General features: G+C 40.5%; 1 protein-coding gene across 1 annotated transcript in view; it reads right to left on the minus strand.

The window, feature by feature from the left end:
- CDYL (chromodomain Y like) overlaps window positions 1-12,763 on the minus strand; it is a 104,944-nt gene extending 92,181 nt beyond the window's left edge. The window contains exon 1 of the mRNA XM_082282951.1: window positions 12,608-12,763. Coding sequence (XP_082139077.1) covers window positions 12,608-12,631 — 24 coding nt within the window. The 5' untranslated portion in view covers window positions 12,632-12,763. The remainder of the gene's footprint in view (window positions 1-12,607) is intronic.
- Between the last annotated feature and the right edge of the window lie 5,701 nt (window positions 12,764-18,464).

Below are 18,464 nucleotides of genomic sequence, written 5' to 3' on the forward strand. Positions count from 1 at the left end.
CAAGCTTCCTTAATGAGAATTCACCTCACCTAGCGACAGAAATCGGCGTGGGTGCAAAGGAAGAAGGAAGAATGAGTGGTTTCCTGGAGAAGACAGTGGTGGAAAGCAAGGCTTGTGGCACTTAAATTTGTTTAAGCTGTAGAGAAGAGAGCCCTAGCACTCACAGTTGAAAGTGGACAAGGAATAGACAGTTTCCTACATGATAAATATCATGCCCTTCCAAGAAACATTAAGGGAAAAACCAACACAAACACTGTCAGGACGCACAAAGTTTTCCCCCTGGTCTCAAGGCTTGCTCATTGAGGCTGTTTTTTTGTGGTCATCACTCAGAGGCTCAACAGCTCCAATAACCTTCCACACCTGCTTTGTCATCCTGGCAAATACATGTATGGCCACGCACAGAAACAGGCTGAGGAACTGCTTCAACCAAACATTTCTGAACCAGAGTTTTTTGTTTGGTTGTTTTTAATTATGCCAGATCGATTTTCCAAACCTCTTAAAACATGGCCAAGCTACTGTTGTGGCTCAAACAGAAGGAACAGCTGAGTGACTACTGAAGTCAATCATAAAGCATAGACACCCAAACATCTTCCGAGATTTAATGTAAAAGGAAGTAAAATTAAAAATTAAAATTAAAAAACAATTATTTTAAAACATAACTTGATCAGTTATTGTCACTCAGATAACAAACCTTAGGTTACCCCATAGTAGCTCAGTGCTGTGCCTAAACCCTTTATGCTTCAACAGCACAATCCCTTAGCAACATTCACCTACTAACACAGTTTACAGCCCCTAGGGAAGGCCTATAATGAATGAAAAGTTGGGTATTATCCTGCATTAGGATCAGAAGACTGTAGAAAAAGGAAACAAAATCTTACTGCTTAGGAGGCCATATCTAAGTATATTTAACATAACTGACTAAATTAACCCAATTAGCCTTTCTATATTTTTTTGCAGAGGAAGGGGATGAAGTCTATGACCTTTTAGAGAAATGTCACTTACATGGTCTAAAGGGTCTTCTGGCCTAAAGTCCTCACTGACTGCAGAGGATATCAAAGATAACACTGCATGGAAGTTGAATACCTCTCTGCAGTTAGCCCCACAAAAACCAAACCAAACACCAACATAAAAGGGGACAGGTCTGTCTGTAGCATGTACTTGCAGCATAGCTTCTCTTTATCAGACCAAATTAGCCAGCTCTACTTTATTCTAAGATGTTCTGACAATATTTACGTGGGGGGAAAAAAGAAAAAAAAGAAAAAGGCTTTATTCTGCTTGTGCTTTGGCTCAGGGACTCAAACTTTGTCAGGGAGATGAGCAAATGATTAGCAATCATCTCTGAAATACCCAGTCTGAGTGATATGCTCAATGCTAGACTGTGACAGAGAAAAGAGAGAACTACATTTTTTGAGACAGCACTCAGGTGTTGTAATGATGAGAGCCTCCATTTGTACTCAACAACGCCTGCGTACCCATCTTTCCACAAAAGATAAAGCAGTTTTAATGCATAGGCCTTTCACTATATAACCAAGTTCCATTCCTGCAGAAAAATAAAAAACATCCTTATTTTACAATCAACAGACAACTAATTCCGCACTGAAAGTGCCCTTTTCTGAACAAGTTGGATGGAAAAAGAATTTTCTGGTGATTTGACTGAAAATGAGAGGCAAGTATTGAGAAGACATTGGGAAGGTAGAACTCAAATAGTGGACAAAAAGGACAAATGAATAGAAAGGGAGCATTCATTTAGTGAAAAGCACAAGATAAAATTCCGCTCGTTCTACAGTCAAGCATAAACTTCTTCTTCCCCTTCTCATAATTTACTGTCTCAGTATACTTTAAGTCTTTATTTAGCATATAGAGATATAAAATCCCTTTCTCTAAATTAATCACTTTTAGTCACACACTTTTAGTTCAAGCTTCATAAATATAAACAAGTGCACATAAGAAAAAATAAAGAGCCAAATAAAGCATTATTTTACTAATACAAATAATAAACCCATATATAGAGATATATAGGCTAGAATGATGACTCTCATTAATTCCCATTAGTTTTGCTTGACAGTAAAAATGCCATATAAAGAAATTACTTCGTGTGCATGCAAGGAATCTCTTTTGTTACATTTCTTAGCTTTGATTATACATACATTTATATATATATATATATATATATATATATATATATATACACATATATAGAGGTTCAGGTGTAAAGGATTGAATTTTTCAGAAAATAGCTTTAAAACTAGTTTGTAATTACTTGAGTAAGGACCTTAGTGTTGGGTAATTCAATTAATACTGAATATATTCAAATAACACCAATAAAGAACTTCACGTTTTACAGACCAATACCAGCATTATGTTTTAGTAAGATCTTCACTTGTACTGAAAAAATATATCTCACATTCTTTAAGTATAACTTAACTGATAGCTGTCCATCATTGCTTTCTTTTCATACGTAACCAAAGGTATGAAGAACAGAGCATAGAAAGTGATTTTATTTGGATAAATGTAGGAAAATAGTATGGGTATAGATATAAATGAATAACAGTAAAGTTTCATCTGTCACTATGAGTGGCTCAAAACCTAACATTCATGGGGACAGAAACCATACCACATCCCAGGGCTCATTCTATCTCCCCAATAAATCCATGTTTTGTGGCATGCATAGATAACCCCCAAAACACCATCTTATTCAATACACTTGTTCTGCATCACACCAGTTTCAGAGCAAAACTGAACTTAAAATCTAAATCGATCCTTGTAAAGAACTGGTTTTAAAGGTAAGGTGTTTTAATGATTTTCCTCAATAAGCATTTAAAATAAAAATCCAATAAAAGACAGGCAACCATGTTATTGAATCTTTACTGATACGAAAGTAGAGAAGCATGGTACAGTTTGCATACAACTGTGACATGTGTATCCTGCTGATGGAAAAATGAACGAGATCCCATCTTTGTATGGTTTTAAAGTTTTGTTAAGTAGTAATCCTTTATATCCATTTGGTTTCTGTAGTCATGGACATAAGCTGTCAAATCAACAACGGCTTGATGCAGCAGCTTCCATGTTTTAATAGTCCTACAATGTTACATCTCAAGGAAACATCCTTAAAAACAGTGATTTCCATCTTCTCATTCAGAAGTTAATATTTTATTCTTGGGTGGTTTAAATAAATAAGCACAAACCTCAAGAGAGCTGATTAGTACAATGTGGGAGAGAGAAAAAACAAATCAATTAAGGAGCTGCCCTGATAGAAGAGAGATGCCTCTAACACAAGTGAAACAGAACCTGAAACACTGATGGATCTTTTGAAACAGGAAGCTAACTTATTTGCCTTCAGCATCTGGAAAAAAATTCTTTGTTGTTATCGATCATCATTTCTTGATGACCAGGGTAAAAATATAGCTCATTCCAATGTTAATTCTCTGGAAGCCAATGCCTTCAAAAGTCATGATGATAAACTTGTCCTAGACTTCCATATTATAGTGTCTTACAAAAGTTTTTTTCAGATTAAAACCAAATAGAGATCAAGTGTTCTTTTTTCTCCCACTCAACAAGAACCTTTTTGTACAATCAAATCAAAACCTGAAGTACACAACACTAAGCACATGAACCAGACGAAGAAAAGAACAAACTTCAAAGCTGGGCTGTAACCTTTTCTACATATATTACAAAAAACCTCATGTGCACCGACAGCTTAAATTCTATCTTTGAAACTTCTGACTTTGCTATATCACAAGTGAAAATTGATTGACTGCTCTAAAACTGCACTCCATTAAATCATCCGTTACACTTGGGAATGCTTGGACATCTAGTTAGTTACTCCTTCAGCTGCAAAGGAGGGTGGCAAGCTGGGGTCGAAGCATCATTTTCAGGAAACAATAGAAATTGTTTTGCTGGAAATGCTCACTCAACTGACAAGTTGCTTTGAATATATCTATTTAGAATAACTATATTTACAAACTAATTCCACAGAAAAATACACTAAGAACAAAAGCTCAAGATTTGCAGTCTGATGTAAACATCATTGCTTTGTTCTTAGAAAGCACTGCTAAACCCAAGATCAAGTTTGGTCCTTTTCTGTGACCTAAACAAGTGAGAAAAAATGTGCTAGGCCTTGAAAACATGAGTGGCCACCTAGGAGTTACGGTATAAATTAACTATATGGCAAAAAGGCTGGAGAGGAGAAAAAAACATGTTTTTTTCCTGTTTTCCGAAGTTTTCCATCAATCTTCCTAATTTTATATATTATACTTCAGTACAATCTATTATGATTTATACTTACAAAACAGTAGTAATATCAAATAATGAGATTAATTCCTAGAGTTACTATTACAAGTGCTATTATAATTTGTTTTATTTTGTGGGCACATTCCTCTCTCCAAATTTTCTAGGCAGAGTGTACTCACACAAAGCTGCCAGCTAGACCTTATTTTGGGATACAGTCCTTAAGCACATCAAGTCTGTACTGAAGGCTCTGTAGGTATCTAGAGCACACTGCTGATGGCTTGAGGTTTTACACAGTTACTGTTTGTTTTGCTTGATCACATACACTAATAATCTCTTCTTGAAAAATCTGAGTTCAAGTTAATACAGAATTCAGCAGCACCAATGTATGCGTGGCCTGCAGCCACAACCCCCTGGCAGATGTGCACAGGTAATGAACGTGGGCTCTGAACATATGGGCAGCTCAGGTCACGCTGCTAGTATTTTACAACCAAGGCTGAAATCTGCCTTGTCCCAACAAAGCCAGCCATGAAAGCTCCCAATGACTATTGCTGTGCCACATTTCCCATCTTTTTTGCTCTACAGTAAGACATTATGGACCTGTGACAGGAATCAGGGTGCTGAACGGGATGGATCTTTTGTGTCAGTACATAGACTCTTACATTCCCACTATTTCTTACAGACACAATCCCAGGTCTGTTGGTTTTCACCCTGTAAGTGGTGTCGCCACTAAAGTAAAATGGAATTGTCACACTGTGCTAGCAAGAGCTATGTTTTATACATACACAGAACTGGAGAAAATCAGGTGCTGAAATCAAAACACAACAAATGACCATGATTTAGCAACTAGCCAAACTATACTCCAGCCAACTCTCACAAATTTACTTTGAATTGTTTTGTACCCTTTATATGTCTAGTTATTGGTAACAAAACTGTTATTGATATCCTGATGATGCTTCACTGAAGAACTGCATTTAATGGAAAGAACTTCATAAATTACAGACTTCTGAATATCCATTGAATACAACATTCAACACATCATAGTCTTGAAGGTATTTTGGAGTTGATATACATCCATTTCAACACACTTAAGAATGTACCTCAGTGGTTCCCCTACATACCTATTTACAAAATGTACATCTAACATTTTTCTGTGATAAATACATCACAATATACTTCCCACAGCTTGCTTTAAACTGTGGCATCTCCAAAGTAAAGCCAATTTTTTTTTTTATTCCCTAAACCAAGCAAATTTTCATAATTCAGTATTTTACAGGATGTGGAGATGCTTAGAGAAGTATTTAAATGTCTCCGCAAAATGAAAATCACAAAGTCGCTTAAACAAAAAAACCAAACCAAACAAAAAAGAAAAAGAAAAAAAGAAAGAAAGAAAAGAAAATTTAAAAAAATATGTATCTCCTTCCTTCCCTTTCAATCCAGGATTTTAAAAAAACCCCTGAGTTTTGATTTTTCATGTGCTACTATGACAATCAGCAAAGAATAAGCATTAACACTTAATTTCCTTAAAAGGCGTATACTTTCAGAAACTGTGGGGGCAGAAGAGTTAGAGAGGCACAACTAAAAATGTGGTTAGGCCACTTGAAATACATACCTTATCTTTCCCCACAAAAGAAATGAAACAAACCCTCAGACTTAACATGGCCAAGAAGAAAGATTTGATCAGAGCTTTACTAATTTATTGTATGTACTGTGATTATAAAATGTGAAGCCTCACTGAAGAATCACAACAAAACTGAGTTACAGTAGTTTCATTATTCAATACTAATTTACATTATTCAACTAATTTACAGTTAAAAGATACTTAGAAAATAGTTTCTTTATTTTGCAATTAATGCTACCAATTTAAAAATGTAAAGCTATGATTAAAAAATGTTTTTTAATCCATATCCATTCTATGTATTCATACATATTAATAGATGCCTTGAAAAATATCTGCCACAGGTCGCCATTAAGGGACACATGTAAATCTTCTGAGGATGTTTATGAAAACAGTAAATATTTTTGCCTTTATAGTGCACTGAGCCGGTAACATGCCAGTTTTCTTTTCCTCTAAGTAATACAGAGAGAAGTTCAAAGAAATAATTTCAAAGAGCACAAAATTCTTGTGTGTAAATATTAAAAGCTCGTCAGAAATTAGAAATATAAAAGCTCTTCTTAGAGAGATACTACAGTTCTGGAAAATACAATTGATAATACAAAATACCAAACTTTTAAGATATTTTCTGAAGTAATAACATACCGTTAGAGAAACCACATGGTATGTTTAATATGTGACTTATAAGTATTTTATTCTAAGATTAAAAAATAATCAACTCTGTATTTATTGACCCATAATATCTATTGCATGGCATCCAGCCATTCAAAACCTCAAAGGCACAGATGAGAACCAGGACAGACTTGTGCATGCCTTTTTATCCTGCAAATACAGTTTGTGGAGCTAATACTTCCAACAGATAAACAAAAACAATTCACTGCCCAGAAACAGCAGATTTGGAATTTATTACAGAAGAATAAGAGTGGAATTATAGGGCTGCTTATCTGTTATATCCAACAGATCTGCACATCCAGTTATCACATATTCTGGTTGAATAAGATGAAAGCAAAACTGTTAGTAACTTGTTTTTTTCTACTGCTTTGGCACAGATCAGAAATGCTGCGGCAGTCAGGAAGAAATGGAGCTGCACCTACTGAGAGGTCTAAAAGGGACACAGCATCACTGATGCTGTTCCAGCTACGCCAACCTTCCTGAAGAACAAGGGGCTGTGGCATGTCTCATTAAGTTCTTTGTGTCCGATAATTTATCCTCATTCAAGAGGTACTGAACATCAGCATAGTGGAAGCAACCTTCTGTGATAGTACAGTCTTGCAAGTTGGAAGTAATTGTTCTGTAACTCTAAATGCGACTGGCACCACAGCAGTAAACCTCTGATTGACCAAAAACTCAAGAAATTAAATCACAGTAAAAGACAGACTGTGAAGGTCAAGAATTATCAGAGCCTCACTTGCTTTATGGATAAGGCATCTCTCCCCCTTTCCCACTTTCTCTTCCTTCCATCTTTTTTTGCTGTGATGGACATAAGCAACTCAAAATAAGTTATACAGAAAAAATAAAAACTATTTTTTTACTATATTGATTTTGTATGTGTACATACAAAAGAGTTTTAGCATAAAACCTGCTAAGACTTCTCCTTCTCTGCAAACCATTTGCGTTGTACATGGGACACAGACAGAGGCTCATTGCTTTGCTTGCATGTGTTTGAGCTCACCCTGGGAGCAGCCCCCAGCCTTGCCAAGCCAGAGGCACTGCAGAGGGCAGGGCACACTGGAGTAAACCACAGGGACAGCTCAGGCACTTGCCCTGCAGCAGCACCAGAAGACAGGGCACTAGTCCTCAATTTTGTCCAGAGTTCTGGGGCTAACTCAAGCTGGTGAAAAGCAGCTTGGCAAAGGTCATGGAAAAGTCAAGTTTCTTGCACTAAATGTGATGGCTCCATTCCTGCAGTGCTCTTGTATTTGTGCTCTGGTTTAGAGAAGCAAAAGTCACCCATGGAAGCTGAACAGCTAATCCTCAACTCTATTTTAAGTCAGATGTGTAGTTCCTAAGGGGTGGAAACAACACAAACACATCTGATGTAAATTCCTAGTCTTAGTTGGGTAGGGTCAGTCAAGTAAATCTGTCTTCTACCTCTCCTGAAACAAGCAGTAACATTTCCACCAGTTGTCAAAATAAAATCATAAAAAGTCAGGCATTACACCTCAATGATTATAAGACCCTTCTTATGAACAAGATCTTTAACCAAGGTCTTGGGATTCAGCACATCAGAAACAAGCAGCAGAAGACAGACCTCAAGACAATCTGGACTTCCTGCAAGACAGGTTGAATGAAAACAACTCATTTCAATGAGGAAAAAATTGGCTATTGCCTGAACACCCAATTCTAATTTGTTGTTAATAATAATTTTTCATCAAATAGCCATAAGAAATTACAACAAACTCCAAGCTGCACACTGCAGGTAATGGATTTACCCTTTCAGTTAACTTAAGCAAAACAAATGTTTAAATTTTCCAGTAGATGGACACAAAACATGATGAAGATTCAATCACTGCAGTGTTACCAGGGCTGTGAGAGAAACTTTGGGTTTAAGTGGGTAACTCCTATGCAGTATCAAATTTTCAACAAAATGACAGCATTCCTCCATCAGTTTTGTACACTCTGTCATTTAAATACTAGCACAGTAGATGAAGAACTTCCCACAGGACCACTTTTTCTGAATTGTGGCCACTACTGTATATATAAAGTTTAAATTTTCTTGGAATACATGTCTTTGGGCTTACTTTTTAGGTGATTAAACCTGACACATAGCTTAATGCAAGGCCATAGAACTTCAGCCAGTTGCTCCTGAAATTTGTTTCAGTTTGTAATTTCACCATATCTGTATAATTTAATGTCAAAGGCTTTAGTACTAAAAATAAAACCAAAAGTACTGAATCATCATTGGAAGTGGACTATCACTTTGAGAGTACTAGACTAGACACCATATGAAAAAACACATGCTTTTTGCAAGGCACTGGAAGAATTAAAAAAAAAAAAAAGGTATTTTCCATTCTATAAAACATACAAAAGTGTATAATTTTGAAGTACAGGACTTTTAATATGTTAAACTACAATATTTTAATGGAAATTGGTTAAGACACCTTACAACACTAGGTTTAGGAGCAACGTCAAGTTGAAAGACATAGTGAAGAAAAGGCATCAAGGCATAGGTGCGCTAGCAAAGTTCACACAAACAGTTTTGCTTACTTATTAGTAAAACCCAGTAAAAATGTTTTGACATGAGTTGCAATCGTGGCCCAAGCCTAGCCAGAGTTACACAAACGGATCCAGTGGGCCATGCACACTATCAGTGGTACCAGTAGTTCCCTGAGGAGAGACAGAAACACTCAGTAGCGTTTGACTAGATACAATGTCCAACAGCAGAGAACTTCAATATATTTCCACCTCACCTAATACAAAACCAAGTTATTAAATGTTATGGGAAAGACTCTTCCACACTCAGCACAGATTAGAAGCTGTCTACTGACCACCACTTGGTACATCTGACCTGCTGGCTAGCACACAGTTGTCCCAGGGAGCACTTGTATGGAAACATTTCCACATGTCATCAAACAAACTTGTCATGCCAACCACAACTCAGGATGACTTCAATCCCAAACATCACTGCAAGAGTTTGCCAAAGGAGGTCAAGGGATACGACTGCAGAGAGAGCAAACACAGCCTGCTTCTGAAAGAACCTGGGAAATAAGGTGGATACCCTCCTTCTAATTACTTTGAAGATGATGAGAACAAGTAACAATGTTTCAATTGGCGGGAAACAGGTCAGTAAACCAAAGGAAAGTTGTCACACTGAAAAAGAAGGCACCCTTACCATTTGCCCCAAGGCTGTATAAAGGATTTTTCAAAAACCACACTAACAAATCGCAGCAGGCACATACAAAGAGAGGTGTCATAAGATGTCAACACCTATTGAAACAAACTTGGGGGAAAAAAACCCACGATGGCACCTTTTCCTATGTTTTTCTTTACCTGTCTTGTTCACCAGTTTCCCTACGTCTGTCCACCACACTAACAAACATGCTGTCCCTTGAAGAATCAAACTTGCAAAGAGAAAAACTATGTTATTCGCCTCATCCACAGGGGCTGGCAACATTACTGATCGTTTCATTTTCCATCTAGAAAAAAAGAGTCTCTTCAAGGTTTTTCAATAAAAGTTTCTACCCCAGTTAAAAAAAAAAAAAAAAAAAAAAGACAAAAAAAGAGCAGGTAGTCATCACCACAACCTCTAAAATGCATGGGAACAAATGACATTGAGGATACACAGCCAGTCCAACAGCCACACTGCCAGTCCATTAGTCCATTTCAGGGTCTTGATCTTTGAACTCCAAATCACTGGCCTACACAGAGATCAGCTCCTTCTCTTCAGGGATGACATCCAGAATAAAAATAATCCCACAGACAAGTGAATTCATTAAGTTGTTTTTGTTTGTTTGTTTGTTTGTTTTTAAGAAAAATGAACTTACCTTCATTTTTTTGTAAAATGATTTTTCATTTGTATTTTGGAAGAACCATGACACATATCAGCAGAAATAGTTGGCATTCATACTTAAGCAAACAATTGCAAATAGATTACACAACTATTTTTTGATCAAGACACCAGATCAAGACCCAGAAGGAAAATGGAAGTATAAGAAATGGATTTCAAACACCAGATTCAAAGAATATTGTATTGCATGAGTTATAAAGAAGACAACGACGAAAGAGAAGTAAACCCACAGTCAATAACATGGGCAGCTCACATAACAGTTTAAATTACTTAACACTTAACATTTCAGGTCAACTTGCAGCTATGTCCTTCCCAAATTAGTGCTCGCTATATTTAAATTATTTATGATTTTAGGATTTTTCAGACATGGCTAGAAAATTCATTATAAGACAAAACACGTCAAAAATGAATAACAATTTAGAAAAGAGACAGCTTAACCACATGTGAGTCTAAAAGCATTAACAATTTTGGCATCTTAACTAAACTTTGCATTTGTACCATTAAAGTATATGTCTGATTTTCAAAATTTAAAAGTATCTCTTCAGGTGTTTTTCAAAAGCGGCTCTTGCACAATGGTCATCATGCGCCACCTTCCTACAGGACGACTGTGCCCGACAGACTACTGAGACAACAAGTCAACATTTTGAACACAATTTAAGACAGCCAAGAAGAGTCATGCACGATGGTCATTCTTAGCCTCAGTCCAATGGCCAGCAAACAGAATTTTCCTGGTCATTTCTTTGCACCCATCAAAACTGGTATCTCATTGTCCATCTTTGACCAAACAGAGCAATACACGAAGAGCAAGTATTGGCCACAGCACAGTCTACAGGCCCAACTCCACAAACCCAACAGAACTTTTTCCAAAGCCAAAGCAAGTTTTTGGCAATCCCTTGAGACGCAGAGTGGTTCCTAAATTTCTCTCCTACTTCCAGGGATGACACCCCTTCAAGATTGACTTAAGCCACATTATGAGGATGGGGAAACTTGCCAAAGCAATTAATCATGATTTATCTGTCTTGGGAATACAGGCCTTCGGTCTTCTTTCTGGTCTATCAGTTCAGCACCTCTGCTTGACAGTCAACTTGCTTAAAATACAAGCCCACCTGGGGCACCTTCCACTGACTTCTACAGGATCTGTTCACCCTTGGCATCACAGACATAACTCCATTAATGAGAGATACACGTGCAGTAAGACATCTTCTGTCAAGTCTCGTGAAGGCTATCTGCCTCCCTTTAACCCTAAGAGTTCCAGCCCCTGGATATATTTTTTTTATATAGATCACTGCCTCGATGCATATTAACTATGAGATAAGAGCATTTTTGGTATTGGGAGGCCACTTCTCTACCCAAAAGGCAAGAACAGCTCCAAAACAACAACGGCTTTTCACTCCCAGGGATGACTTCTTGTAAAAATAAAAATAAGGAAGTTCAATCCAAGAGAACCATGATGCTTTTCAGTAAAGGGCAAGGATGTGAAATTGCCACACATAAGATAGGAAATTCAAAGTTCGGCTGTCACCTTGTTCCTTCTTCACCCCAAGACCTCCCTCTCCCGTCAGCACACGCTTTGACCACCTCCCGAGTGACGAGTGAAGGATGGCGTGTCAGAGCCTTAACTTTCAATCTTTTTGGCTTCCCTCGCAACCTCAACCCTATCGCTGGAGCACGAAGAGCCGAGGAGTTTAAATTTTAATATTTTGCATCGTCGCAGCTTGCTGAACGGCCAAGGCACACGATGGTGGCACAGGACTTTGGCATGGACACAAATCCAAAAGGAAAGCCCCTCTGCCCTCCCCCCTCTCCCCCCCCTGGCCCGGACAGAGGCAATAACTCGGCTTTGCTCACATTTTTGCACAGCGCCGGGCTCTCACTTCGGCGTGCTCGCTGCCGGGGCTGTCAGCGCTGCTCGCCCCATCCAGCACCCCCCTTCTCCTCCTGGAGTCAAAGTATTGTGTGAACGTGGGGAAAGGACTGGGGGGGAGCGCAGGCCACGGTAACACTTTGCCGTCTCCTCCGATCAGTCACATTTCCGTCCTCCTCCAGCAAAACTGGGGAGGGAAGGGGGGGCGGGGGGCCAGGCTGGGCACACACGCAGGCGCTGGGCCCAGCGGGAAGGGGCAGCAGCCGCAGCAAGTGTGGGTGACAAGCCCGGCGGCTCTCCCGGGGAGCAACAAAAACGCTCTCGGGTGCGGTGGGGTGGGGTGGGGTGGCCAGCGGGGCCGGGGGCAGGGCCGGCGGGGCTCGGGGGCTCTTACCTCGTAGAGTTCCTCGGAAGCCATGCTGGGGGAGCCTCACAAGGTGGAGTTGGGTGCTGGTTTGGAAATACTTTTGTTTCAGTTGGTGTCCGTTTGGCCTCCTCCTCCTCTTTTCCCTCCTCGTCTTCTTCTTCTTCTTCTTCTTCTTCTTTTTCTTCTTCTCCTCCTCCTCTTCCCCTCCTCCTTCTTCTCTTCCCGTCCTCCTCCTCCTCTTCTTCTTCTTCCTCCTCCTCCCTGCGCGTCTCTCTCCAGCGCAACTAGCAGCTCCGCTCGTTAAATGCCAGTGAGGTGCTCCTGTTCCTGCCCCTGCTGCTGCTGCTGCTGCTGGCGCTGGCGGCGGCGGCGGCGGCGGGGGGGGGGGTGCGCGCACGGCAGCTGCGCAACTCGCTCGCTCTCCCCGCTCGCCCTCGCACACCCCGGCGCGCACGCACCCGCGCGCGCGCCCGAGCGCGCACCCGCGGGAACACGCAGCGCGCGCACCCGCGCCCACAGAACTCACACGCGTGCTCGCCCCCCCGCACCCCTCCGTCCGCCGCCGGCTACACTCGCTCGCTCGCTCCCCAGGAACACTAATCGAGCGCAGAGAGGCAGCGCCACACGCGAACCACCGCTCTCCGCCCCGCCGGCTCCACCAGCCACCCCCCCGCCCGGCACCATCCTCCTCCTTCTCCTCCTGCTCCTTCTCCTCCTTCTCCTCCTCCCCCCACCCCATCCCGGCTTTGATCTCCCATTGTCTGCTCAGCTGAGCCCGGCGGCGCGCGGGGGGCGGCGGGGGCGCGCGCCCGGGGCCGCGCCCGGGAAACCGCGGGTGATGGGAGCGGGAGGCGGGGGGGGGGGGGCGGGCGTGGGATGTGCCCGCGGGACGGATGCGGAGTTTGGAGCGGGGCGGTGGTGGGAGGACGCGGGGTCCCACGCACGTGCGGGGCCCTCGTCACGCCCCCGAGCCGCCCCTCGCCCCCGTCCGCAGCCGCCCGTGCTTGCCCCTCCGCGACCCTCCGAGCTCCGCTCCCCCGCGAGCTCCACCATCGCCCAGTCCATCGCCCTACAGTAGTGCCATACATAACGCGTCTGCACGCGCTTCTTCCCCGTCCAAACTTCCTTGGTTGGATGCCTTTGCCGTAAAAGAAACTAAGCAGCCCTCGACGGTGGCTGCCAGCACCGGATACGTGCCTTCCATCTCCCGACTGACCGTGTTTGCCAAGACGGGAAGGCCCCGCCAAGGCCTCCCTGGTATGATGGGCCAACAGAAAGTAGCTGAGCTGTTGACTTGCTTATGAGTCCAGCGTTAGTTACACCCTGCAACCTGTTCTTGTCACGTCGTGTGTCATCTGGGGGTGCCTCACATGAGGTGCTGTGTAGCAAGCCATTAACTTGACGAATGGAAGGCTTAGTTATGCAAAGGTAGATGTAACAAGTTACTTCTTCAAGAGAATATTCTTCAAGGCATTGTTTCTGATCTCAAAAGGGCTGATGGGTGGGACAAAACCAGTGTCAGGACAGGAATGCTGAACCGTATGTTCTGTCATACTGTAGCATTTGTTCCAGCCAGTGTTTCCTATTCCATGCCACACCAGGCAGCCATACTCTGCCACAGAACAGCGCAGGTTGAGGCAGAGTTCATCACATTTGTGTAATCAACCAAGCCATTGGGTCAACTCATTTTTGATCAAAGTTTGTTTTTTTTTTCAAAGTCTTTCAAAGGTGTTTCTAAAAAACCAAGAAATTCCTCAGTGTTCTCCATTGATAGAGAAGTTTTGGACCACTGTCCAGCAGATACTCATTCAGGAAATGATCCATTTGTTGGCTTTGGATCATTTATGTACAGAGAACTGGAGATTCTTTTCTCAAACTTGATTAATCTGCCCATTCTTTATGACGAGTATGTCGATGTCTCCCAGGTCAACATCCTTCATCTGGATAACTGAAATTCTGTACTGGACTTCAAGATGGACATCATTTGTGCAGATAAAACATCTAAGAACTTTCATACTTTTCATACTTTCCTAATCTTTAACTAGTCCACAAAAAGGTTTTTAATCTACTTCTTGACATCTTCAAGGGCTAGGCTTAATCTAAGGTGGTGAAAGAGGGGGTCGTTCAGTGACAGTAGCAGGATCATTGGTGGAAGGATGGGCCTACATACGAAATTAAGATGGTTAAGATCTGTGACTGCCTTCATGAGCATTTAATCACCATTCCTAAGAGGTGGGCCAAATCCTTTGTGAGCTGTACACAGCGTAATGTCACTGTTGTAGCCACCCTTTGAAGGACAGTCTTTGAAGGTAATCGGTATTCACATGTTAGCAAAGAGATGGCAGCAGTGTTTGCTGAAGATGTTACTTTGCTTTGCAAGGGCAAAAAAATAGCACATCTTAATCTGTACTAAGGGTCTCACCATTGCAGTAAACCAGGTCTTGGGCATTTTGATTTTTAGGATGGTTCGAAAGAAATACCGTTCATCAGTACTTCTCCATTTTTAGTATTTCAAGGAAAGAGCCAAAGCTCAGAGTTAACACTAGTTTTTAGTATTCTGACCACGCTCCACAATTCACCTTCAGTGAAAGAATTTCTTCTTTTACCCATATTCATTGCTTGCACTGCCATTAATTCTTTTTTGCCTTCCATTGTAACCTTTTGTTCTTGTTGCTTGATAAGACTTTTCAGGAGAATCAATCACACTATTCAAAAATACCATGTGGCAGTGCTATGGTTCAAGCGTCTGAGATGTACCAGGTTTTTGTGACTGGTTTTTGTGGTTGTATTTTGCTACACAAGGTTCCATGTTAGCTTGCTCTCATCTTGCTTTCTCTAGAAGAAAAATCAAGTTGTCCAAAGGTTGCATGATGAATTGTCTAAATCATTGCTTCTGTTTTATTTCTTAAGGTGTTTCATATATTCCTCACTGGAGGCAGGACGCATCAAATTTCAACAATATTTTGTTTGTTGAAACCAACCTTACTGCCAGCTTCCTAAATGGCTTTCCTAACATTGCATATAAATATTTCCAGTAGAGAAGCTGTATGGAATGCAGTAATAGAGCAGTCTAGGAAGACTGGAAAGCCAGGCCAATTTGAGTTCTGACAGTGGTAGCAAATGTTTTCAGGGGTGGTTGAACAGCCTTAGTTAATCCAGCTTGGGAAAGAACCAGACAATGTCAGCCAGGCAGGAAGTTTTACAATGTGCATACAGAGCTTCCAGTTTGAAGCCAACAATTGCTATAGAGGCACTCCTGGTAAAGTCAGGAGGACAATTGTTCTTCTGTTTCGCAGAATAAAGAATGTTCTAATTTATGGGCGAAGTACAGATCATGGAATCAAGTTCATTTGAAAGGTCAACTCCATTTTGACCTTGTTGTATGCCACTGTAATGTCTGTAAATGTCTTCATAGATGGTGGAACAGATGAACTTGAAATAGTTATGGTGGTAGATCACAGCTAGCTGAAAGTTTACAGGATTGAAAACATCATGGAGATCTGTATTGGATGGGAATGGGTCTACATCTCTAGGATTTGCTCTAACCGAGGGATCACAGATGTATTTGATGTGCAGAGATTTATCCACAAGATTGTAACTCTTGATAATAAAGTGACTATCAGTAACTTCTGTTTGGTTTTATTAAGGTGATTATCTGCCTTGTAGTACTTAGGCTTAGAAATGAAGCATTTAGTCATTGAGATACAGCCAGTGATTAGCTAAAGGATTTCAAAAGGTGGGATTGATATGGCTAAATGGGATGGTCTGTGCTGTAGGCACTAACATCTGGTCCAATCATCCTATGCTACTTTTTCACTGTCAAAGGAAATATAGTCAGCATTGTTGGTGGAATTGCCAGCATGTTTCATCTCATCCTAAAGCAGATGCCTATGTCTGGTCAGATGACTCAAAGTCTAAATTTGATTTACTTTGTTGACTTTTACTGATTGGAATTATGTCACCTATTCTGCAACCGCTTAGAGAAAGTTGAGATTAGCCCTACTCATGTTTCCATAACCCAGGCTTTCTTGATCTAAGAGAACTGGATGGTTTAAAACTCCATAATGGACAAATTATGTCGACAGTTTAGGTCTGAAATGCATCATATCCATTTGCACCTAATATTTTTTTGCTCCTATTTTTATCCAGTGCTTATTTTATTGCCCTCAGCTTCTGGGATGTGGCTCATCCTTGTAATGTTATTCTCTCTAAATTCTGTCCCTCTTATTTTCCTCACCTCTTCCTCATCTCCATCTCAGTCTGTTGCCTTCTAAGTGGTCTGAGATGTTTAAGTTAAAATGGAGAAACAGAAATGCTAGAAAAAAGTATTTCTTGCAATCTGTACTTCCAACACAAAGCTGAGAGTTATGTTTCCCATTCTGTAGTGGGTGCAGTTCCAAGAGAGGCCATGTCAGGCAGATAAAAGGGGTTAGTTCTTCAACACATGGAGGGAAGTGGGGTCACTTGAAGGAACAATTGTTGAACAAGATTCTTTACATAATAATCTAGGACAGAGGACCTCCTATTTCTCTAAACTACTGAGACATTACGTCCATTGATCTGAAAAATATTGATGCTAGACTAGATTAAGACAGTAACACAATCAAGTTTAAATAACTGAAGAAAGGAATGGCAATGTTTAGAGTAATAGATTCTTGGTAATTTTTTTGACTGACATTATGGTATTTAGTTCTTTATTGATAAGGACAGTTTCTTTCTCCAAATTTTTGCTTTCAAAGAATGTGATCGATACACTACTGTTTCCTTGTGGACTTGAATGATGGACTCAATATAGCAGTTTTTTTAAGAACCAGTATTTTTTCTTTGCAATATGCCCATTAAATAAGGGAGGCTTTGTTATCCATTCTCTACCCATGTAGAACTACGACATGAAATTACAGCAAATATTGTCAGAATTGTCCACTGATTTCTGCCGATCAATTAAAGAGGCCTAGATTAAAAAACCTAAGAAAATATAGTACCTTTTATTTTTAAAGTAGCATTTTTATTGGTATTTGTTACAGGTGTAAATACTGAATGTTTTGTACCTCTAGCTGGATACCCAGTATCTTGAACTGGGTTTCCAAAGTTACATTTAGAACCACATTTGGCTATGTTTTAATGGCTTGCTTACTATCAAACAGAAGTTTTACAACAGAATTAGGACTAAATTACATGGGACAGAATGCACATTTTATCTACAGGACCTGCTTTTCTCTTTGTGCATTCTCCTGACACTTTCACCACCCACCTTTCTAGTTCTGCAGCACTTGAAACTGGAACCTTACATGCAGTAACTTCCATCATTAACAGACATAGCTAGCCCTGACTATGGGCGCTGTGAAGCCAGTGCGAACAGAGATGAGATCAATATCTTTACGTCCCTGGCTAGTCTACTTATGTTCTACACATTCCTGATTTATTCCTAGCAGAGGATTTGTGCCTTGAATGAGGGAGAAGCTCCACGGAAAAGGCAATTTGAACAGCTGATTGGAGAATACACATAGAAAGTGAAGATGTACCAATATTACCTAACTTAAAATGAGTTTATGTTTAAAAGCCTCAAACTTGAAATCTAAAATAAAAATAATCTTGTGCCATCACATTGCTCACCCTTTCAGCTCACCCTATTGGTCACCAGCAGAGTTTAGATGTTTACATCCACATCAGAGATAAAAAGTTATAGCTACCTCCTTGAACTCCTTGGCTCTATTCGAAGTAGTTCTGTCTTACCACTGGAATGTAGCTTTCCTTGCCTTGGTGAGGATGAGAACAGGTTTATAAAATGACTAAGAAAATCCTAGCTTAATAGTTGGGTTGGAATGGGAGCATGGAGTGAAGCCGAAGGACAATTTTATCCTTATGGAACACTTTAAATGTCTGA

This window comes from Coloeus monedula, assembly GCF_965178545.1.
Source record: "Coloeus monedula genome assembly, chromosome: 1".
In the NCBI taxonomy this organism is placed as follows: Eukaryota; Metazoa; Chordata; class Aves; order Passeriformes; family Corvidae; genus Coloeus; species Coloeus monedula.